This window comes from Ambystoma mexicanum, chromosome 5q, assembly GCF_040938575.1.
Source record: "Ambystoma mexicanum isolate Mex_15411 chromosome 5q, UKY_AmexF1_1, whole genome shotgun sequence".
Taxonomy (NCBI): domain Eukaryota; kingdom Metazoa; phylum Chordata; class Amphibia; order Caudata; family Ambystomatidae; genus Ambystoma; species Ambystoma mexicanum.
The window spans coordinates 924,061,792-924,079,365 of record NC_090933.1 but is presented as its reverse complement, the minus strand read 5'-3'; the positions used below and the strand labels follow the sequence as shown (position 1 = coordinate 924,079,365).

The 17,574-nt window shown below is 49.4% G+C and overlaps 1 protein-coding gene across 1 annotated transcript in view; it reads right to left on the bottom strand.

The window, feature by feature from the left end:
* The window catches only part of SPAG1 (sperm associated antigen 1), a 1,725,603-nt gene that overhangs the window by 328,983 nt on the left and 1,379,046 nt on the right, over nt 1–17,574 (bottom strand). Inside the window, exon 14 of the mRNA XM_069621435.1 lies at nt 2,301–2,443. Coding sequence (XP_069477536.1) covers nt 2,301–2,443 — 143 coding nt within the window. The remainder of the gene's footprint in view (nt 1–2,300; nt 2,444–17,574) is intronic.

Sequence of the window (17,574 nt, the reverse complement as noted above, 5' to 3'; positions counted from 1 at the left end):
GTGTGTCAATGTGGGCCACGGTGGACTCCATGATGTCTTGTGCCACCATCTTGGCCTATGCCAGTCCCGCCTTGAATCGTGATTGGCTCTGTGCCAGAAGCTCTGGGAGGAAATCGGCAATTTCCCACCAAAGCCTCTGGTTAACAGCTGCCGGCATGGCATGTTCATTGGCTTGCCGAAGATGCAGGGACGCGTTGGAATACAGCTTCTTCCCGTACGCCTCCATCTTCTCCTCCATGGCTAGAAGCGCCGCGGACGAGGAGGCCGAGGATGACTGAGGCTTGGAGTATAGTGATGCCACATCAATCACTGAGGGGTGCGGCTGAGGATGGGCTGAAAAAAATCTCTCAAAAAATCTCACAAAAAATCTCAACAAAAATCTGTCCTCGCAGGCCAGAGGGGTGGGTGGTGACATTGACGGGGTAGCGGGCGGCTGCTAGAGCCGTTGCATGCCGTGCCCATACGGACACAGCGGGAACCTGCCCTGCGCAAATGAACGATAGGCTGTAGGCCACATACCTGGTTGACACCAGTCCCACCTTGACACTCATTCCTCCACCTGCTCCCTTCAATGGTGCGGTATCGGGCAGGTGTCCGTAATTTCTGGCACGGCAGCCATCTTATCGAGCTGCCTTCCACGTGCCTGCGTTGTGTTGCTTGGCTCACTGGGCCCAGCCTCGTCCAGGACTCTTGAGTGTGGATCATGAGGCCTATCCTGCTTCTCAGGCTGAGGCCTGGTAGGTGTTTTGCCCTCGGCAGATCGGCCGGTAGAACTGCATATAGGAGCCCCCTCAGACATGTTGCCGGTGCTAGGGCGTGGCCCCTCAGGTAAAGACCCGGTAAAAGAACCTTCTGGTCCCTCAGCACTGTCACCATGAGGATCCACTGACCCACTCAGCCTGACGGCCGGTAGCTGAATTAGCCTCAGTACTTGTACTGGTATGAGAACCTGAGCGAGTCCTTGGAAAGGAGTCTGCCTTGCGTACTGCGCTGGAAAAGAATGGCCCTACATTGAGTCTGGATCGATGGTTGACAAAGTCCTTCAGGTCTTCTGGAGGCAATCTCTGGAAGAGCTCCCTCCACCTGGATAGTCTGTTCTTCAGAGACCTCAAGGAAAGCGCGTTGCATTTGGTACAAACCTGCCAGCCGTGGTCTGGGCCAAGGCAAGGTAGGCAGAGGGTCTGAAGTTGGAAAGAGCCCGTTGCAGGATGGACACCTTCTGAACCCTGTAGAAGATGACATGCGCTGCGGACGAGCGTGATGCCTGAGGACCAAGTACCTGAATGATAAAAAGACAAAAAGACAGAAGAGAAGAAGTATCCACGTGTGGAATTACATGGCCGAAGCCAAACCCAGGAGCGGTGGTGAATTTGGCCCGTTCCCGTTGATGTGGAAAAGGGGACTGGGGTGTGTCGCTGGAGGGCGGAGTCAGGGCAGCGCATGCTCCCAGGGCCACACCCCACGTGTCTCTAAAGTTAAATGGGAAGAAGGTTTATTCTGGTGAAAAAGGTTATGTCTCCCGTCCCTAGGAAGGGACGCCCCATGCAGTATGGAGAAAAGGGGACTATACGTTCAACAAGGCTAGTGCCACAAAGTTGGGAAACACAAGGATGTCAGCCTGATTCCCCACTGAAACTGTATGAAAATGTTTCCGTCCTACATTACCACACTATCGGGGAAAGCCTCCATCTACAGCCCCGTACAAACGTGGCTTAAATCCCTCCTGAAAACAGAGGAATAGTGAGGAACCTCAAAGCACTGTAAATCTCCATGTTTCCATTCCTTGTCTGTTCATAAAGCACAGACTATCTGGTCACCAGCTGTGTTATTCCCCACTAAAAGCTATTGCCCCCAGTGTTCACCCAAAGTGTTATTTCTGGGAGCATGGTACATGCCTAGACTGTATTTCTTATGTAAAGCATAGTTTCCAAAGCTCTTAAATTATCCCTTGTAGCCATAAGCTATTTATATGGGCCTACTTCAGAAATTGCCAAACTAAATTAAATAAAACCGACTTTCACATATGTAAGTGATCAATTACTGTTACACAGCAGCAGACTCCTTTATATTCAAGTTTTCGCATTTGGTTCACACCATTGGAGAGAGGTCTGGGTACTAGAGGCAGGATGAGGGGAAACGAGCCAAGCATGGGGTCCCCGCAGATGCACAAAAATCATGTGCCAATAAATACAGCAGAAGTACATCTGGGAACTGAAAAATAAACCAACTACAACTGTACCATTTCATTAATCTACCATTAACAAGTTTTCTGACCATGCAACACTTGATATTTCACTCACTATTGGTCACTTGGGCTTTAGCTTTACTAGGAGTACAGCTTCCTGCCCATCGGTGAGACTGAGCAGACACAGGTACAGCTGGAATCGGGGGAAGTTTTTCTCTCCAATTTAGTCCATCTTGGTCCATCAATGTTCTTGTTATTCTGAGAAAAAAAAAGACAGCATTGTTTGAAAATATGCACAATTGATTATTACATTTGGAAGAACAATAAGCAATTATTTTTCCCGTTATTTTTACTGGTCTGCTCTACGGAATGCAGTTATATGAAAAGGACACAATATATTACCAAAAAAGCGAGAGCTAGCAAGCGCTGGGCCACGTAATGTCGGCTTTATGAGATAAAGAGAACAGATCTGGCCAGTGCCCACTCTCCGAACTGGAGGCATTGTGTAGGGCAACGACCCAGGTCCTTGTTGCAGTGATACAGGAGATCCCTGATTACCCGTGAGGAGCCTCGACACATTGTGCAGTGCAGACTGGCCTATGCTGCATGGTGACGTGCAGCAGCCAGTAGTCAAGAGACGGGACCCTGGTGTGGTGATCGGAAGCTGAGTGTGGCACTCCCGAGGGGCCTTCAAAGCACCCTGCAAGCGACCCGGCACGCCAGATGGCCGGGTAGCAGTGCTTGCCAGTGGGGGCCAGCCAAATACCTATTGCGAGCAGTCCGACCCACTCCACTTGGTTGCCAGTGGTGTGGATGCAGAGGTAGCAGGACTGAGAGCGGCACCTGTGCTGGGCCTGGCGTGTGCCCTGCTGGTAGCCCAGTATGCCAGCCCAGTATGCCGAAGAACCAGAGGACTGAGATGGCTGGGGAAGGGCGGTTGCGAGCTGGGTCTGAGCAGCCTGGCCCAGCCAGTGAAGGGATCTGCAGCAACGGGTCTCAGGGAGAAGAGACTCCAAGGATACAGCAGCCAGGCTGAGAGCGGCACACATGCTGAGCCCTAACTTTGACACACGGTCAGCTCAGCTCCTCAGGAGAGGGTGCAGGATCACGCCAGGGGATAGACTCCGCAGGCGAGGACCGAGCCTCCCCTGGGAGACCTGTCTGTAGAGTGGCAGACTCATGCAGAAGCAGGGAATGCAAAGTCGCTGGAGTGCTGCTATTGAGCAACCACCTGCCACGGAAGGAGGTCCAGTGTGGCAGATATTGCCCCACCAGGGCCAGTGGCAGCGAGGGAGCCCCCATGGGCGGTTCAAGGAGTAAAGTGCCTTTCCTGCCTACAGTACGGTGGCTAGTGCAGAGCTGCCCCAGGTTCCACCAGAGACACCACGGTAAGGAGCAGCTCAGAGGGTAGCAAATCCACGGTGGGGGAGAGCGATGCTGCCAGACAGAGGTCATAGATGATGGTGCAAGGAGTCACAGAGGGACCACCCAAGAGGACTCCACCCACTTCCGCAGAGGGCCCCAGCCCAAGAAAACCGTTTGGAGTGTCCGCATAGGGGACGAGTTGCTATTTGGGAGCACCAGAGTGGCTGGCAGTGGAAAGCGGAGTGGGAGGCCCCAAGCAGAAGGCAATAAGGAGTGGAGCCCCTGGGGTGGAAACCAGAGACCGCCTGGGGGAGAGGAGCCACTGTGGAGGAGGGAGAGCCCCCTGCCACGTACCCTGCAGCGAGAGGGCTCCACCAGGGGGCATGTGTGCTGGGGGCCAAAGCACAGCCGAGGACACCTAGAAATAGTGGGGTTGGTTGCAAAAAGTGGTCAGTGCCGGGGTTTGTTTGTTTATTGTTCACTTGTTAGGCGCTTGTACAGGAAGTAAGACAATGCATTACTTACCGTAAAAGCATTTCTGATGGTTGTATCTGCTTAGATTCACATGCTGTGCATAGGTCCGACATCCAGTGGTCACTGCGGAGTATTGCATTTTGTTTTTCGTAGTCGAAAAGGGACGTCGACAAGGCGTGTCTGAAATACTATCCCTATAGTGACGTGCGTTGTACCCATAATCCCTCACGCGTCAAGGTCCCTCTGTTTGTATTTTTCTGCCCTGAGGGAGCCTTCTAGACGTGAGTGAGTACAGAAAAGAGAGAGATATAAAGGAAGTCTATGTTCCTTCCATCCGAGCGGGGAGGAAGGGTGGGCGCATGTGAATCTAAGCAGATGCAACCATCAGAAATGCTTTTACGGTAAGTAATGCATTGTCTTCTGATGTTTGTTAATCTGCTTAGAATCACATGCTGTGCATAGACTAGCGAGCAGTACCTGGAGTTGGCGGTGGGTTATGAGAAGAAACAGTAGAGAAAAGGTGTCGTAATACTGCCTGTCCCACCTGGGAGTCAGATCTAGAGTGTGCATCTAGACAGTAGTGTTTTGTAAAGGTGTGCACAGAACTCCAGGTAGCCGCTTTGCAGATGGACTCAAGGGGAACATTTGCAATGAATGTTATGGATGCCCCAATGCCTCGAGTAGAGTGTGCTCTTGGCCTAAAGGGCAGTTCTCTCTTAGCAAGAGTATAGCAGAGAGTGATGCATTGAACAATCCATCTAGAAATAGTGGACTTTGAAACTGCATCCCCTTCTCTTCCTGCTGCCACCGAGATGAAGAACTGATTTGTCTTCCTCAGTGGTCTGGTTCTTTCCATGTAGAACATGACCGCTCTGCGTACATCTAGTGTGTGCAGAGTCCTTTCTCCCAAATTGGAAGGATTTTGAAAGAACGTTGGTAGGTCTATAGATTGGTTTACGTGGAATTTAGAAATAAATTTCGGAGCAAACCTAGGGTGAGTGCGTAGAACCACCTTATCTCTGTGAACTGTAACGAAGGGGTCTAGAATAGAAAGAGCCTGAAGTTCACTTACTCTCCTGATGGAGGTGATAGCTATTAAAAAAGCAGTCTTAAGAGTGAGGTGTTTAAGAGATGCTTTATGCATGGGTTCGAATGGTGAGCCCATGAGTCTGGTAAGTACCACATTAAGGTCCCATCCGGGAGCTGTGTCAGCTATCGGGGGGTGTATTCTCTTTACTCCCTCCATGAAGGCCTTTATAACAGGGATCCTCCACCACGACACCTTGAGTTGGGAAGTGGTGTATGCAGAAAGTGCCGCTAGGTGGACTTTAATGGAATTGAACACTAGACCTGAATCCAATAGGTGGGTCAGGTATAGAACAACATGTGTGGGAGAACAGTCAATAGGGTTGATGCTTTTACTCCTGCACCAGATGACAAATCTCTTCCACTTGCTAGAATAGCAGTGGCGAGTGTTAGGTTTTCTGGCTTCCCTGAGGATGTCCATGCATCTTTGCGGGAGTTGTAGATGTCCGAACTCTATGATTTCAGGAGCCAAGCTGCTAAGTTCATGTTCTGGGGGCATGGATGCAGAGTCCTGCCTTTGTTCTGAGACAGCATGTTGTACGGGCAGGGCAGTCTCACTGGGGGAGATAGAGACATCTCCATCAAGTGAGCGAACCATGGCTGTCGGGCCCACATTGGGGCCACTAGTATCATGGTCACTTGTTCCTGGTGCATCTTGTGCACCACCCTGTTGAGAAGGGGAGTCGGGGGAAAAGCGTAAACAAATTTCCCTGACCATTGCATCGACAGACCGTTCCCCTTGGATTGGTTCTGGGGGTACCTGGAGGCGTAACTTAGGCATTGTGAGTTCTCCAGGGTTGCGAACAGGTCTATTTCTGGGAATCCCCATTGTGTGAAGACGTCGAAGACGATGTCTTCGTGCAGGCGCCATTCGTACTCTTCGGGCAGGGGGAAATCTCTGCTGAGTCTGTCTGCCAGCAGATTGAGTTCCCCGGGTACATGTAGTGACAGTAGGAACATGTTTTGTTTGAGAGCCCACTTCCATATATTCTGGGCCAGTTTGGACAGGCCTGGAGAGTGGGTGCCCCCCCTGCTTGTTGATGTAGTACATGGCTGTGGTGCTGTCTGTAAGGACCATTACTGTCTTGCCTTGTAGGTGTTCCTGGAAGGCTTTTAGCGCCTTGAACACAGCTAGTAGCTCCAGTAGATTTATGTGTTTGGATGCTACGTTCGGAGTCCACACTCCGTGAGCAGTCTGATGGGATAGGTGGGCCCCCAATCCTGTGAGGGATGCGTCTGTGGTTAGAGTGGCTTCTGCTGCGGGTGTGGCAAAGGGTTTCCCTTTTCCCATGTTTTCCTTTGTCCACCACCGTAGCGAGAGAACCAAGGCTTGCGAGACCACCACTAGATCTTCCCATAGTCCGCTGGCCTGACACCACTGGCTGTTGAGCCACTCTTGCATTGGGCGCATGCGCAGGCGCGCGTGAGGTACCAAATAAATACACGACGCCATCATTCCTAGCAAGCGCATTGCTTTGCGTACCGTCACCTCTCGACCGGTCACATATTGAGGGATCTGAAACAGCATGTTTTGGACCCTCTCTTGGGAGGGGAAGACGAGGCCGTCCTTTGTTTGAATTAGAGCCCCTAGGAATTGCTTGATTTGACTGGGGTCTAAACTGGACTTCTTTTCGTTGATGGAGAAGCCCAACTGGAACAAAAGGTCTACCGTCTTTTGGGTATTGGAGAAGCATGTTTCGTAAGAATCCCCTGTTATGAGCCAGTCGTCGAGGTAAGGGTAAACTGGGATGGACAACCTGCGCAGGTGGGCCGCTGCCACTGCCAGCACCTTCGTGAATACCCTTGGTGCTGATGCTATGTCGAAGGGTAGCACTCTGAACTGGTAGTGTTTGCCTTCTATCATGAACCTGAGGTATTTTCTGTGCGCTGGCACTTCCTGTAAGGTTACCATACGAAACTTTTAGGGTTTGATAAACTTGTTCGCTGGGCGCAGATCTAATACAGGGCGCATGGTTAGATCCTTCTTGGGTACAAGGAAGTACACTGAATAAATACTTTCCGTTACCTGAGATAGAGGCACGACCTCTATGGCTCCTTTTTCCAGCAGTTGTTGTACTTCTTGGAGAAGGATGGCAAGATGTTCCGGTGTCATGCGATGTCCCCTCTGGGGTCTGTAGGATGGGGAACTGTTGAATTCGATACAGTATCCGTGGGCTACGGTGGAAAGTACCCAACGGTCTGACGTTATAACCTCCCATGCAGGAAGAAAGGATGTTATCCGGCCCCCGACCAGTGTTGCATGGGAGGGGACGCGAATCTTCGCGTCACTTGGAGTTGTTGGGGGTTTGGGAGCCTCGGGGGGTGGACCCCCGACCTCTCCCTTTACCCCGGCGCTGGCCTCTTTGGCTGTACTGCCCACTATTGGACTGGTAATTGGTGGCAGGGTACTGTTGTTGTTGACTTTGTTGTTGTTGTTGGCGTTGGCCACGAAAAAAGCGTTTGTTGCCATAGCCGCGCCTGGTAGTGGGCTTAGAGATTTGGTCAAGAGTCTTGATAGTATCGAACTCTTTTTTAGCCATCTCTAGAGCTTCATCCACCGCTTTTCCGAAGAGGTTAGAGTCTTCCACAGGTTTATTTATTAAAGACGCCTGTGTCTCCGGTTTAAAGCCTGAGTTGCGCAGCCATACATGGCGTTTTAGGAGTATTCCCTGCACCAGGGAACGTCCCGCTGTTTCTGCCGCGTCCAGAGAGTTTTTTACAATGCTCTGGTTCACCTGGGTTCCTTCGCCAATAGTTGAAAGCAGGCGTGTACGTAATGGCTCCGGTGCTTCCTCGGCGTCCTTGCGCAGCTTGGTCCTCTGCGCGTCTGCATAGCTAGCAAGCAAAGAGTTGTTGTTCGCAATTCTTGCTGAGAAGGCAGCCGAGGAAGTTACTCTTTTAGCAAGGGCATATAGCCTCTTGCCCTCCTTGTCAGGGGGTGCCTCACTGGTGGAAAGTGGTACCCCTGCCCTCTTTCTAGTATTAGATACTACTAGGGAATCCGGAATGGAATGTCCCCTAATGTAGAGCGGGTCTGAGGGTGAAGGAGTGAAAAGTTTTTCAATTCTTGGATTGACCCCTCTGATCAATGCGGGAGTGGACAGCGAAGGGATGATTCTTCTCTTCACTGAAGCGAGGAGGGGAATGGTCTGGCTGACCGGGGGTTTCTCTTTAATTACTCTTTCCACAAAGTCTAATTCTGGAGAGAGCTCCCCAGTGTCCAGTTCGAAATGTGCTGCTGCTCTTCGCAACAGGGCATTGAAAGTGGGCTGATCGTCAATTGGAGACGTGTTCCTAACCGGTGAATTGTCCGGAGGATTTAGGTTTAGGACATCAGTGTCAGAATATACTGATGGGGATTGCCAGGGGTGTGAAGGTCCTTCTTCTGGGTTTACTCCGAAGCCTTCTCCTATAATGTCTGGCCTGTCTTCCAGACCTTCCTCCTGGTACTGTCCCTCTTCATCGTCTATAAAATCCTCCTCCTCCTCCAAGTATTGTTCCTCCCCAGTGAGGTCGTACACATCATGGAAGTCTGAGGCTGTGTCCTGCTGGGGATTGACTAGCCTCGGATTTTTGGCCTTGGGGTCCTCCTGAGGCCCTTCTCTAGTTCTTCTCAGTTCTCTTGGGAGTTAGAGAGGTCTGGGTATTAATAAACTTTTCCATCCTCTCCATACAGAGGTTGAGTCTTTCCATGGTTTCATGGGGTACTCCTGAGCGGTTTGGCGGGGGAAAAATAGAGTCATCTAGCTGAAAACGGCTCGACCTCTCCCAAAGCGTCGAGGAAAGTGTCCCGTCGCCCTCCGAAAAGCCTTCAGGTGTGCTGGGTGACCCCCGACTGAAGGGGGTAGTCCATGCCTTTCTTTGGGCTTTTTCGGCGTGTCTTTCGACTTCTGCGTAACGCCCGACGTGTCCTTCGGCGTACGCTTCTGGGCGTCGGCTACAGCGATCCTCGCCAAGCTCTCGGCGACTCGATTGTCGGCGACTCGTTTGTCAGCGGAGGCCTGCGTTTTCGACGCTACGGGTGTCGATCGCTCTACGGCGGCATGCGCCTTTTGTTGATGCTGGTCGCGGCAGCGGTTGCGAGAGGGGCTTCGAACCCGAACGGTCCGAGGAGGCCACCGGTGGAACCTGCATCTCCTTGGGCGCTGATGCTCTCTTCGTCTTTGACGAAGAAGAGCCGTGGGTTGTGTGCTTAAGTGAGTTTTTGTGTGCGTCAATGTCGCCGGGGTGTTCATCCCCATAAGCAGGGCGTGAGCCGAGCCCGTCGGGGCCGGGGACAGACGACGAAGCGCGCGAGCGCTCTTTAGAGGGGTTTTCGACTTCCGTAGCGGAGGTCGTGTTATCGCGTTCCTCGTCACTGTCGGTGGTAGCAGCGGCGGGTGAACCTTCGACATCGCGTAGGCCGCCCACCTCTTAACCCTACGGTCTTTTAGAGTTTTAGGCTTAAGAAGCCGACAAGCCGCGCAACCTTCCTCCTTGTGATCGAGAGGCAAGCAGCGGTTACACCGTGAGTGCTTGTCCTTCCAAGTAAATTTGCCTTTGCAAAGCGGGCAAAATCTAAAGGGTGTCCTCTCCATAGCCGAGGCAATAAATCATGATAACCAGCCCAAGGGAAAGGAAGGGGAAAAGGAAAGGCATTCTGAAAGATCCAGAGATGTCCCACGACCCCACTCTCCCTACTCTATAAGGCCTGCGAGGCCAGGCCACGTGTTCGGCAATGCCGAAGAATTTCCTCCGCTCGTACCCTCCGTCGAAGATCTTGCTCGGCGGAGAACAGCTTCACAACTGCGTCGAGGGAGGGATTATGTGTTTAATATTAATGAGAAACGACCAAAGGTCGAGGAGATGAAATTTGCAATGTCTCTCGAGGAGCTCCGCGTAAAGGCGACCAGTAGCTGGGCGGAAAAAAACAATCTGAGGGACCTCGACGCGTGAGGGATTGTGGGTACAACGCACGTCACTATAGGGATAGTATTTCAGACACGCCTTGTCGACGTCCCTTTTCGACTACGAAAAACAAAATGCAATACTCCGCAGTGACCACTGGATGTCGGACCTATGCACAGCATGTGATTCTAAGCAGATTAACAAACATCAGAAATACTGTTTCAAAGCATCCATTGGGCATCAGGAAGGGGACAAGGGCCGAGTAAACAATTACAATACATTAAAAAAATATATAAATACAGCGGGACGGGAAGACAAACCTACAATGCCTTGCGAGAGTTCAGAACGTGCAAGTGCAGAAGGGAGAAGGAATGTGATAGTTGCTGGGGTGGTCATGGGTGAGCAACAGGTGAAGTGCAATGTAGGGTAAGTGCGAGCCTCCGAGGGTGATCCGAGGCAAGTGCTCAGGGTAGATAGAAGCTTGGGTGAATCTAGGGTGATTTGGAGTGGGAGGTCAGGGCCCCGAGGATGCATAAGAACCCTGAACACCAATTGAGCGACTGTGAGATTAGTAGAGGAGAGAGGGAGGGAAGGATGAGGTAAAGAGAAAGATCTTCTGGAATTTAAGAAAGTCCTGTTCAAGACGAAGAGGGAGGGGGAGGCTGTTCCAAAGAAGGGAGCCAGCTGAGGAAAGTGATTGACCACCTGCCCTCTGTTTAGCCAAACGCTTTACACACAAGGAGATGGTGCCAGGAGCACAGAGGTCTAGAGGGGAAACATTCAGTAAGAAAGAGTTGCAGATAGTGTGGTCCCCAGCCCCAGACAGCCTTGTGGATGATACAGACGGATTTGAATTTAATACGTGAAGCAACTAGTAGCCAATGAAGACTTTGTAGGGCAGGAGAGATGCGGTCCCTGGGCTTGAGGCCAATGATAAGTCTTGCTGCCCCATTCTGGATTAGCTGGGGGAGGGGGCGAACAGAGTGGAAGAAGGTAGATTCAGGAGGAGGCTATTGCAATAGTCAAACCTAGAGAGAACAAGGGCCCAGGTAATATTGAGCCTCTGGGGGAAGGTGAGAAATGTAGAATTCCTTTGAGAAGGAAGAACAGAAAGTGGGATTTCTTGGCAATGTCCTGAGTGCGAGGGAGGAAGGAGAGAGAGGAGTCGAAGATGACTCCGAGGTTTCTGGCTTCCGAAGAGGGAGCAGGGGGAGAGCCCATGGAAGAAGGCCAGAGTGAGGCGAAGATGTTGGGTGCAGGGGTCCCAATAGGAAGGATCTCTGTTTTTCTGGCACTGAGACAGAGATCATTGGAAGTGCACCAGGCCTGGATGGCAGAAATGCAGTCAGGGATGATGGAAGGTGCAAGGGGGTCAGAAGAGTTGTGTGTCATCAGCATAACACTGGTAGTTGGGGGAGACTGAGTAGATGCGGCGCACCAGCAGAGTAAGGTTGATGTTAAAGAGCCAAGGCGAGAGAATGGAGCCCAGGGGGATGCCACAGGTGGAGAAGGAAGCAGGAGACATTTACTTACCTACCAGAAGTGCTTCAGCCTATATAAGACTTTTGCCCATTGACTTTGGTTTAGCCTGTAACACTGAATGATTCTGCTTAGGGGATCCAAACATATTTGCCTGCTTAAGAATATGTGTGATCTCTTGTGTGTTCTAATAACCTTTTCTTTGACCAACTTCCAAAAGTATTCTAAATGCAAACAGTAAGATATTAATGTCCCCAGCACCCTAGCTATCGAAGTCACCTGAGGGTGTAGGTTGAGACTGTGGGCCATCCCAAAAGGGTCTCTACAGATTTAGAAACTAAGAGTACAGTTTTGAAGTGTATTTCTGTGTTGCTTTTATATTGCTCCCTTCTGAAGAAGGCTTATTCTAACTGACTAACAAATAAATTAATAATTGTTTATTCAAGAAACCTTGTGAGTAAGTGTTTATTTGAATACTAGTCACTGTGAATCTCTGTGTTAACTACCCTACAGCTCACATTGACCCCTCTTGATACAAGCCTGGCTGCCCAACACGCTACCAACCAGTGTAGTACAAGCTTATACCAAAGGTTGGGTTCCTATTGCCAGGAGGTCAGGGTTGTTGTAGTGCACCCAAAGGGTACTGCATACAATCTTGCCTAACACCCTGTCAAAGGACAGATGGGTCAGAAAGTCTGGACTTTGGACTGTTTTTTTTTACAGTTCTCGATCTAGTTTGACCTATTCCCTAAGAGCCAGGACCAGTCCCGACTCCTCGCATTGCAAAATGTTCTGCTTTAAGGTCATCACCTGCTCGTCCAACATTTTCACGTACCCCTCTTCATTCGCCCGGTTTGTACCAAAGTTATTACCTTCCCCAGTAATGTTCCCTCCTTCTTGGGCGGTCAATGTTATAAAGACTGATATATCAAAGCCTAGCCACCTCACATTGTCACGTTCTTTCAACAAGATGTCCCAGAGCACTCTCGATGACAGGTGTACCACCACTTAATCCATTCTGCATCGGTCCGCGAAGTGCACTCTCGTCAGATCGCTCAACTTTATTCTAGACAGAGTTGGAAAATCTTGCAGCAAGACCAAGACATTGGCCATATTTAAAATGATGTTATGCGTTTCGGGCATCACACTTTCCACTATAAGTGTGTTTAAAGACACATGATTTTCCTGACCACTCTTGTACTGAGGTGGTCGGAGCTTCATCTTTCCCCCCGGACCCTGGGGCATCCTTTCTTTCTGGGGTTGATTAAACGTTGTTTTTTTCCAAAGATTGAAGTTCGGGCCACTAGAGGTAGTACAATGTTCGCCAGTGTTCAATGAGCAATCCCTTAGTCCAATAACTGAAGTCTCGTCTGTCTCCTGACTTTAAGCTGCTTGCATTGAACTCTTAGTCATATGAACTGACGTCATGCTTGATGGCTTTCCTTGTTGTATATTCTTACCCATCAAGGCTGCTGTTATTGCTGGCTGTGAGCAGAGGGAGCCTATACATTTCTGGACCACCTGTTTATTTACCCACTTTTGAATTTCCTTATTTGTTCCCCTCCTTTTTCCTACCGACTGAGGACTTCTTGAGGGCTGCTGCATCAGATACCGGGAACATGGTTAGAATTTCTTCCACAGATTTGTCTCCTTGAGTTCCCCATGGTTCCTTTGCTCCTGGAACCCCTGACTTGCAATCTTATGCTGCGAGATTACTGTGAGCTTTTGTATGGAGTCTTGAGTTGGGGGTCTTAAGTTATTATTGGGCCCGCCTCTCTGTTTCAGCTGCCCTACAACTTCTTTGAATCCAAGAGTCTCCACATCCATACTGCTCTTACAAGCCTCTAGTTCCATCACAGTCGGTGGAAGTAACATTACTTGCTGATAGGATTTCCCAATGTTAGTTGTTGCATGTTGTTTGTTTTCCAAGTTTTCCAACGAGTTGGCCCGCCCCTCCTTCCCTCCATCATGCTGCATAAGTAGTTCACTTGTGGGGGCCCAAGCCTCCCGATCCGCACAACTCCATGCAGCAAGTACATTTTGAGCAGTCAGGTGAAGACTATTATGCTCAAATTTAAAAAAGAGTGTCTCTAGTAGTACTGCGTTCACCTTGGTCTCCCTGTGTACACCCTCATACACCGACACCAGGATACACAGCACTTGATTTATTTCTGCAATAAGGCCCTCACGCTCCTCAACCGCACTGGTTTCCACTCTACGGAAGGCCGCGGAGTGGTGCCGATACGGAAGCGGTGTGGGGGAGGAGGCTGGCGATGATGAAAAAAAGTCAGTGCACATTCCATGAAATACTTAAATCAGGGGTATATTGTCCATAGAAAGATCAATAGGTTCTCTCCCAGTATTTTGTCCATTAAAACACTTGCCTTCATTCGATCTGTTGTCATCCAAAGTGGGAACTTGCATTCCATTGTCCAGACCTTCCCCTTAACTTGCACTCCTTCCCCCACCCTCCAGAAAACCATTTGGGAAGGTGACATAATTTCCAGGTCCAGAGGTACATTTAGCGTTTTTTGTACTGGTTAGAAAAAGGACGTAATCAAATTCGTTTTTTGTTTGACGTCTTTTAAAGGTTCACCTCTTTGGAGGGGAAGTTAAAGGGTTTGCATTTGATGGTGGGACAACCATTAGGTCTCCTTCCAAAGGCGAACGAAGGAGGAGTAGATTAATTGCTGCTAACATCTCTGCATCTGAGATTGTTATTAAATTCTGCTGTACTCCCTCCCACGCCCCACTTTGCAAATCATACTTCACTGTTCACTCACAGTTTACCTGTACAACTTGAGGTCTTAATCGTTCAGACACTGTGTCAAGCTTCACAGTATCATAACCTGTGTCTTGATTGTTGGACCCCACCAATGTAATACTACAGATTTCTGCAATGTTCCCCAAGTAATAATTGCCCTGTCGGATCCGCCAACACAGCGTTAAATTAGAGAACGCATGGCTCAAAGAGCAGAAGATCCGCAGTCACCGTGCAAAAACCTATGTTGGCACAGCTCAAAGAGCAAACGCTCCGCAGTCACCGTGCTAAAGAAAGGAGTGATCGAGTGGATCAAGCCCCTCCTGATTTCCTGCAGAGTACAGGATCACAGTGGAGTACACGGATAAAAGTTCAACCATGCAAAACAAGCCGGAAGTCAATGAAAGGAGTTAGTTCCCTCCCAATGCTTACCAGAGTGGCTTAATGCAGGCAGCTACACTCCTCTTGCTGTGAGACCGTATTTTCTTCTGTGCGCCGACCAACCACTGCTCCCCCGCTGACCACTGCCAGACCACTTCTCGCACCACTTGTCCGCTCCGCGGATGTTTGAGTTCTTAAGGTGTCTACAGGCAGCCAGGAGAGTAAAGCCCAAACGACAGACACTGAAAAGCATCACTGACAGACCACGTTTTGTACACTTGTCAGTTCCTTTTTGCTGGACTTTGGGTTTAGGGATTATTTTTCCTTAATTCCTAGGTGAATGGGAATCTTTTTCCCCTCTCGCCTAGTCTTTTATTATTTTTATGGGTGACCTTTGTATGTCTCTCCACAGTGTGTGATTGCAGTTATAGTTTCCTATAACTTTGGACTGACTGCAAAGTACTATGGCAGCACACAACATTTTAAATCCAGTGGCTTCCCTTTTAATTCTCTTATTATTTCTTGGTTGAAATACTGTTCCCAAGAAGTAAAGTGAGATTCCCATCCCCTTTACATTTATTTTAGTGAATCAGCACACCCCACCTTATGTGGAGTGCTGGGGAAATACAATGTATCCCCTTTCTTACTTATCTAGTAACATTTCTGTTACAATTACACATTTACTTGAATGGCTGGTGGCAGTGAAACTACTTTTATGACTTTTGAATCGTGGTTGGCTCTAGGTTTGGAAGCAACCGTGCTAAGATCTATTGTTACTTAAGCATATTCGTAAGATACTAAGTCGCAAGATCACAGGAGCGTTTTGGGGTTTAGCCAGTACCCCAATTGTTTTTTTTTTATTTTAATTTTTTTAATATTATATTTTATTGGTTTTGTAACATACAAACTTTGGTCCTCACCGGGCCAAGACGCAAAACAAACTAAAAACAATAGTACCGTACAATGGAATACTCAAACAAGCAAATCATACAAAGTAGTATTAAAGTTATTGTGCTAGTGTGAAGGATCCTCTGCTGCCCTGCACATTCTACATTCAAGGAGTGTTATATCAAGTCTGGTTGCAGAGTTCACATCTCGTCTTCCCATCGGTGCCATATCTTGTCCACCTTTTCGGGACAACCTCTGGCTTTATACACTCTTCTTTCTATGGCAATGCAAATCTGTACATCAGTGATCAACTGGTTAATTTGCGGCGTCTCTGCAGCACCCCATAGTTGTGCTATATTCCTTTTAGCAATTGCAGTTGTTTTCATGAAGCAGAGCTTTTCGTACCTTGACAAGTCTATTTCACTGTCCGCTCCAAGGAGTAGCAATTTCGGGTCACTGGGGATTGTCTTGTGTAGCAGCACTCTAGTAAGGATGTCACAGCATTGCCGCCAATAATCGCAGATGTTTGGGCATTCCCACAGTATGTGAAAGACAGTTCCTTCTTCTCTTTGGCAGCGTAGGCAGTTGGGTTCTGCTATCTTACCCCAGTGGTACAGGGCTACCCTCGGGTAGTATATTCTATGTAGTATTTTTAGCTGTACCAATCGCAGCCTGGTCGATATGGCCACCTCCCGGGGGAACATTAATATCTGAACCCAGACTTCCGGTAATCTCTCTCCAACTTCAGCTTCCCATTTTGTCTTGAGCCGCACCAGCTCTGTTGTAGCAAAGGAGGTGATGACGTTGTACATTACTGTAGTGACTTTAGCCTGGATGCAGTCTGTTATTATATTGCGTTCTATTGGCGTGGTATCTGGCATGTCAGCTAGCGTAGGTAGGTGCTGCTGGAGTGCGTCTCGGAGCTATGTGTAATGGTACCTTTCTGTCTCTGGTAGATTAAAGGATATAGCCAGTTCTTCATAGGATCTGATGGCGCCATTGGTTACAATGTCGCCCACCTTCTCTATACCACACCCCATCCATACTGGCTATCTCAGTAATTTGGTGACCTCGTAGAGGTTTCCATTATTCCATAATGGTTGGATTGGCGTGACTCTGTCTCCCCATCCCATGAAGGTATGTGATTCAGCCCAAATACGGGGTGTCTGTGCCGCTATGTTTCGGGGGGTCGCTCTGGGCATTGCCTTGTACAGTTCCAGGGGGGGGGCGTAGCCCGTACATGTGGCAGTGTTGAGTCTGCGTGCATTGCATCGTTTACTACCGACATCTGACTGGCCCAGTATTATGTCTGTAGCCTAAGTAGGCCAATTCCACCCTCCCATATTGACCTTTGTAGTGTTCGTAGGGCAATTCTCGGGCATCCACCTCCCCATGAGAGCTTTCTGAGTATATTGCCTATGTTCCAGAATTCTTTCACAGGTATGTGTAGGGGGGGGCGTTTTGGAGCACATACAGGTAGCGGGGGAGTGTGAGCATTTTGAACAGTGCGGCTCGGCCTAACAGGGTCAAGGGTAGGGTCATCCAATGCTGCACATCCCCTGTCAATCGCTCCGTAATGGGTTGTAAATTGTTCAGTGTGAAATCATCTAGATTCCTCGTGATCTTAATTCCTAAATATTGGAAGTGATCAGGGGCTATTCTGTATGGGCAAGGCTCGGGAACCCCACTACCTAGAGCATTTAGTGCAAATAACGTGGATTTGGACCAGTTTACTTTCAGACCGCTAGAAGCACCATATTTCTGGAGCAACTGTGTCACCACCGGGCACGTCGTCGTGGGATCCCTCAAATATAGTAGTAGATCGTCTGCATATAATGAGACTCTGTCTTCCCATTATAAACCTCCCGGGATGCCACTCCATGTGGGTGCCTCTCACAGCAACTGGGCCAGTGGTTCCATGGCCAGCGCAAAGAGTAGGGCTGATAGTGGGCAGCCTTGTCGGGTCCCTTTTCCCAATGCAAAGGAACGTGAAGTCCAGCCGTTCACTCGGACTTCAGCCGTTGCTGCCCCATATAGGAGTTGGACCCAAGAGAGAAACTGTTCCTGA